We start from the raw sequence: 6782 nt of genomic DNA on the forward strand, positions 1-6782 counted from the left end.
TCGAGTAATGTATGTTCAGTTTGAATTATGAGTCATCACTTTAGAAACATTTTTTAGCAAATGCATCAGTGTTGTATTTCAATTTCGGGATCCATACACATGAGAAATATAGGTCATTGAGTTAGCTTCAAGTCGGCGAAAGAATAAGGTTGATCAGAGTTCGGGAGAAAGAGATATGATCAATTAAGTAAACATTATGTTCAACAAGTTAAGTCTAAAAAAACCAAAAAAGGGAAACATGTTTAAATGCGTTTTAAATGTGTTTAGAACAGAAACACTTGCCGTTTGTTGTTTCCAACTGATTAACAGTCTGCCACTGCCTACAAATGCTTCCCTAGTCTTCCTCAAAAGTCAAAATGATCGAAAGCATTATATCAGCCTTAGATGCTTCTCCTTTTTATACTTTCAAATATTTCTTGTGAAAAAATATAAAGTTTCTACGTATTACAACCTGTTTAACATTCTGCCTTTAAACTTTTTTTATTCAATTTTCGAATATTTGTTTCATGGTGAATGTACTGTCACTGACTACAACACAACAACACATCTTAGCCTTATCCCAAATACATGGGGTTGGCTACATGAATCCGCGTGATTAAAAAAAAAAAAAAAAAAAGAAGGTACCGTCACTGACTATTCCAACAAAAAGGAAAATGCTACTATATTTGAAATTTGATATATTTCTTATTCTGAAAAAGTAGGGAAACGCTTCAATGAAGATTGTGGAATAAGTAGTGGCTGATGTTTCGAAGATACAAGTGAAATTGTTCAGGCAGTGGTAACACACTTTAGTTGGATCACTGACTGGGCATCAGACCCCACTGATCATATCCATCAACAACACAACCAAGTTGAATCACAGAGGTAGCTTTGGTATATTATGCTTGCAGTTATAATGGAACCGTAACCTAGCCATTTAATTTTCAGAATTGCCAACCACGCATAGGGTAAAAATCATAATTATCTTTTTCTCATCCCTATAATACAAGATTTCCATTGTACATGATCCCATGTGGTCTTGGAATCTTCAGATATATATATATATATATATATATTTTCAGGTTAGTAACATCCAAAACTGTTGTTTTGAAATCAATAACCACATCATTTAGAACTTTTTCTATTACAATTTGAACTGGTAATTGAATATGTCTTCCCCTCTTCAATATATGGTAATTCAAGAGTCCTTTCCCTCTTGAACTGCAGTGGAGGTGGCAGCAGCATCCTTCATTTCAAGCAATGCATCTTCAAAACATTTGGCCAGAACCTTTGGGTCAGGAATGATGTCTTTTGCTACAAGGATTTGCATCTCTGCCCTCCCTGCATAACTCACCATGTGCATTGTAATTGCCTGCACCATTGGTAAGATAGTAAGCTCACTTTCCCTCATAACTCACCATGTGCATTGTAACACACTATGTGTGTGTGTGTTGGGGCGTGTTTATATAAATTTGTAAAATAAAAGGAATGTTAACATGGTGGAAGCTTTACATGAGTCAAGGCAGCCGTATTCACCCGAATGTAATTGATAGGATTCCCAGCAATCATAATTTCCTCTTGTGGCCCAAGAACGTTCGAAATTGTGAATGTTGTATTACAGACAATCCTGTGGTTGAGATATATCGCTACCTACCGGAGAACATTGGAAGGAAAAAAAAAACTGAACAAAATGGAAGTTTCTTGTGTTTCATCAAATGATTTGGGTTTATGAATCTTAAAAATGCAGGTTTGGACCGTTTGGTCTTCTGCTGTTGATTAGAAACAAGAAAGATCTTTACCTTTGGACCCAAAAGGGACATTACTAATGCTGCAATCTTGTATGAGAAATGTGCTTCCAAAGAAAGCTTCTTCTTGTCAATCATAGCTTTAGCTCTCTTTACATACTGAAGAGGGTCATTGACTTCCCTATGATAATAAACAGGAAGGATCATGAAACCAAATTGGTTACCCCACCTTGATCCAGACTTGCTCTTCACCAGCTTGGACATTTCCTGGTCAGTACTTTCAAATTGATTCAGTTCATTGGATCTGTTGGATATTCTAATTAGATATTAAAGATATTGACAGTGTCATACTTTCAAATTCAAATTAATCATAAGTCTAGAACAAATGGTTGAATTAAAACCTGCAATCCTGGCTGTTTTCTTATGTTGACCATTGATAAACCTGAGATTTGAATCCCTTCACGTGGTTCTGCTAGAAGCAATTAAATCATAAGAACTCAGGACATATGTATACACTCTATGAGATTTATATCCAAAATATAATTTCTGGGAAAAGACTATAATACTCTTTGAAGTCTTCAAATCCAAGTATCTTGATAGTCCGGATGATATTACACCAAAAAGAACATCATTGATGGTCTGCATAGGACTTGCACTGTTAATTCCAGTAAGAATCAAAATAATGTCATCTAACTTGTGAACCCAAATGTAATTTCATTATAAAACTACTACAGAATTAGGAGTCACAGTAAGTAAGCAATAGAGAGAACTGAAAGAAACTACTATTGACTTGTAATGGTCAAATTTGGATTAATGTTTCTTTATCATTGATTGATAAAGACTGATTTAATGAAGGGAAAAATCTTATTATAACCAAAATAGTGAACCAAAAATTTGTAATCTTACATTTTTCTTCTTCTTCTTTTTTTTTTTTTTTTTTTTTCAACAATGATAAATCGTGTTTTTTTTTTTCATATAAATAACTTTTGAGAATAAGACAAAGGCAATTAAAAGAAAATTAAAACTTTTTTATTCACCACTTTATGAGAAGAAGTTACACCCTCATCTATGTGCCAGTTTTTTTTTTTTTTTTTGTAAATGTGTCAGTGTCTTAATGTATAGATTTATTTGCAAGAACCCAACCCTTGATTAGAATTCTTTCTCTATCCACTCTTCAAAGTCCTAAAGTAGTAGCTGTAAATAAGTTTGCATGTGTGTTAAGTAGTTAGATGCCTTCTAATTTAAACTATGTCCAGAGTCTTGACCATAGTTTTAAAAATCCGATCAGATCAAAGGTAAATCCATCAGATTCTAGTCAATATCCATTCAATCCACATCGACATTGGTGGGGACTAATCCTGAGTTTCAAAACCTTGATCTTGTCACGCTTGTTGAAGATTATATTGAAAGAAAAAGTCAACTCACCATATAAAATCAAAAAGCTACTGCAACAACTAACAGTCAAAAACCTTCACCTTTCGTTTTATTTTCTGCTATCTATTCGTCGATTTCCCAACTCCATCAAGATTTCCACTCCATCAAAATTTAATGGCCAGAATCGTTCGCTCATTACTCCTCATAGTTGTTTTCTTTTTTTTAGGTGAAAACTTAATAGTTATAAGTGTAAGCTGTTAGATCATATCTCTTTTGTTTTTGTCAAGGCACTCTTACATATCTAAATAATTCATATCTGTCGGAGCCTGAGTGGTCCTCTTTAGCTTGTACTTTCTAACTCTTTGAAAAAGCCAGTGAATAGTTGTCTTTTCCCTCTTTTTTCTTCTTTAATATTCGACCCTATATCATCTTCCACGTGGAAAATTATTACTTAATTATATAATTTTTAAGGACGAAAGTTTATGTTAGACTGTGTGCCCTGCATAAACACAGGACCAATGAGAACACGCATAATGGTATACAGTTTAATGGATTTTTTCGTTTCAAGGGCAGGAGTGGCCATTTTCCGCCACTTGTGTTTAGGCTCAGGCAACATTGCAGCTTAACCCGGATCTTTTTCCCATATATTTTTCATGGGAGAACCATCTATAGATTGTAAATCTATATTACATCTATATTCTTAGTCAATAGCAAATAACATAATAGTATATTTAATGAAAAAGAAAAAAAATTTGTTTTCTCATTTTTTAAAGAACCCACAAAATATATTTAACGCCGAAAGAAGAGATCATTTCAAAAACAGAATCATTTCCATTCAATATAGTTGATTCTTGGTCTAAAACCTTGAATCATTAAGTTCTATTAAGTCCTAGAACTTGAGTGCCGATTCTAGGGTTTTAGAATTGATTCATTCAATATAGTTGATTCTTGGTCTAAAACCTTGAATCATTAAGTTCTATTAAGTTCTAAAACCTGAGTGCCGATTCTAGGGTTTTGGGATTGATTTCAATCAATTCTGATCAAGATAAATCTGATCCCTGAGAGACCGAGGGAAGTACTTTCCTTTTTTTTTTTTTAAGAACCCATGGTCCACCTTTTGGTTAGGTGCAAGTTTGGTAAATGCAATAATAGCATTTTTTTTTAATAAAATATATGAAAATACAAAATATTAATTGCCACAACGTTCCATGATCTTCGAGAAAATGTAATCTTAGGGTGTCTAAATTTGTATTCAGTGTGTCCCTCTTTCCCTAGTACATACGCATCCATTAATACCTAGACCCAAGTAAGACCTTTGTTGGGGTAGAAGGTCCATGAAAGACCATGAAACCTAGCATTTGTCCAGAAAAGATAAGGACCGGGAATTGGAAAAATAATCCAAATTTGTGGAGTTCTGGGTCTATTTTTGTTCCTACAAAAAAAAAAAAAAAGAAAAAGGGGGGGGCGGTGGGGATCTATTTTAGTTAGGAAAAAGTCGATTTCACAAAAAATAACCCAAATTTCCAGACCCAATTGAAACGGGAATTCACAAAATTAACCCCACTGTTTCGTAAAATTACTTTTCTGACCCTTTGGAATTAATGTATTTTAGAACGAAGGGCATGAACCAAATGGAAAGAAAGAGAAGAAAATATGAAAAGAAGTTCTTACCGCGTTAACGAGAGCTCTCTTGACGGCTTTCATGTCGTCGATACTGAACTTAGCGGTGGCAATCTTCCTGGGCCACAGCTCCACTCCATCGCCGCCGCTAATGGCCGTCTTCTCATCTTTCACCCAAAGGCATCTAAGCAAGAACTCCATAGCATAAACCAAGGTAAACCACGCAGCCATCATTAATCTCAACCACATCCTCCAAATCCACCTCAATCTCCCACCAATTCCAATCTTTTCTCCCTCTCTTCTCAAAATCGATGATGAAGAAGAATTATTAGGGATTGTGGCCATCTGATCAGGCCGATCGGCTTTCCGACAGCAAGCAATGAACAGAGACATCAAGGAGATACCATCCCCCAAAGCGTGATGGATTCTCAATACACAACACTTTCTTGCCCTTACCACATTAAGCTCCCAAAGCGGCTTATCCGTGCTCATCGGCGATGACACAGCTAGATCTGCCAAGTAATCGTTGACCACCGTCTCATCATCGTCGTTTTCTTCGCTACCGATTTCTCGGAGAAAGACATGATTGTCGAGATCAAGCTGAGTTTGTCTCCAGTGTTCTCTCCCTTGCTTGTCCCTCACCAAAACGCTACGGAACCTAGGGTGTTGGAGCATGAGTGAATCCTTGATTGCGTCCTTCAGAGCCTCTATGTCGATGGGATTCTTCATCCCAATCGCGCAATTGATTACCTGATTCATTTCTGGTTGAAGAAAGAATCTCCCCGCAGGTGTTAGGGGTTCATCGTCTTCTCTGTGAGCCGCTACTTCTCTTTCCATTGCAAATTGGGATCCCTGCTTCAAACACAGACTGTAACAGAGGAGTAGAGGAGGGACTCCGGAGTCCGGAGAAGCTTTTATTAAAAAAATATATATATATATATATATATATATATATATATATATATATAAAATTCTGGATTTTGCTGCAAAAATGTGAAATCATTAAATTTTCCTACCATAAAATTAGGATTGTGCCCTTCCATGGTCTTGAAATTCTGAAAATACCTCTTCCATCTAGAGGCGACCAATTGGACAAGTCTTCAATCCACAACTCCACGTGTGACGTGCGTAATTCCTTGAGAAACATGTGAAATCCATGCCTTTGGAAAGGAGGGGACCACAACTCTTTCACTGATTATCTTTTTAGGGTAATTTACAGTGCCACCCCTTGGAGAATGCCAGTATTATAGAAACACTCCCTCTCTTTCATTAAATTAGACTCAAACCTTATACCATCAGTCTCCGTTAAGGAATATACCTTCTATGCTGATGTTAGTTACTATATTTTATTTTAAATATGAAAATACTCTTACTAAATGTGAAGTCCCTAAAATGCCCATGTAATGAGTCACATCCTCACCTTTCTCCCAAATCAAGCACTAATGATCACGGCGGTGGGGGCAGCGACATCGATGACAGCGGCGATCAGCACGAACTCACAGTGGTGGCGGGCAATGACAATGGTGATAGTGGCAATCAGCACAGGTTAAACAGAGAGAGAGAGAGAGAGAGAGAGAGAGAGAGTTCTTGTTGATTGCCGGCACCAGCAATCAGGACAGTGGGGGCAGCGACTGTCACACCCCGTTCACACAGAACCGGACCGGTGACCGAGTTAACTCCGATTAACCCAAACCTGCTAGGATCATCTGATACAGTATCCAACCACACCATACACACAACTAAGATAATGTTCAACAGTTCAACGGAAGACTTAATTTACCTGTAAATATTCTCAATATACTTGATACCCAAATTGTAGTAAATAGATAAATACATGTGGGCCCGCAAGCATGATATTTACACAAAAAAAATAACAATTCACGTATCAAGTATACAAAAGGGGTCATCAAAATAATCAAAAAGTAATCATGTATAAAGTCCCTACTGTGGTCCCACAGCATAGCCCTCGCATGTGCAATCCGTGCCATGCTCATATTCCTCGGGGACCCACCAATCCTCTTCAGGGAATTCAACTATGGGGTCCGACCCTTGATCTTCAGGCTG

The 6782-nt window shown here is 36.7% G+C and overlaps 1 protein-coding gene across 2 annotated transcripts; it reads right to left on the minus strand.

Annotated features, from left to right (window-relative positions):
* Positions 1–943: 943 nt before the first annotated feature.
* LOC122075896 (wax ester synthase/diacylglycerol acyltransferase 11-like) lies at positions 944–5635 on the minus strand. Of its 2 annotated transcripts, none has more exons than XM_042641114.1 (6): positions 4770–5635; positions 2291–2363; positions 2126–2193; positions 1779–1991; positions 1492–1629; positions 944–1351 (listed from the first exon to the last, which is right to left on the minus strand). In XM_042641114.1, the coding sequence occupies exons 1-6, from the start codon at positions 5553–5555 to the stop codon at positions 1178–1180; spliced, it is 1452 nt and encodes a 483-aa protein (XP_042497048.1). In that variant the 5' UTR covers positions 5556–5635; the 3' UTR covers positions 944–1177. The 2 variants fall into 2 exon arrangements, with proteins under 2 accessions (XP_042497048.1, XP_042497047.1); XM_042641113.1 differs by having other exon boundaries at positions 2126–2196.
* Positions 5636–6782: the final 1147 nt, after the last annotated feature.

Source organism: Macadamia integrifolia, chromosome 4, assembly GCF_013358625.1.
Source record: "Macadamia integrifolia cultivar HAES 741 chromosome 4, SCU_Mint_v3, whole genome shotgun sequence".
NCBI classification, from domain to species: Eukaryota; Viridiplantae; Streptophyta; class Magnoliopsida; order Proteales; family Proteaceae; genus Macadamia; species Macadamia integrifolia.

Excerpts from the sequence above, each read along its gene's own strand:
- LOC122075896 (XM_042641113.1), bottom strand. The coding sequence starts at position 5,555 with ATGGAAAGAGAAGTAGCGGCTCACAGAGAAGACGATGAACCCCTAACA. Across the intron at positions 1,992-2,125 it reads GAAAACAGCCAGGATTGCAG|GAAATGTCCAAGCTGGTGAA; the intron begins GTTTTAATTCAA and ends AGTACTGACCAG. Across the intron at positions 1,630-1,778 it reads TGTCCCTTTTGGGTCCAAAG|GTAGCGATATATCTCAACCA; the intron begins GTAAAGATCTTT and ends GTTCTCCGGTAG.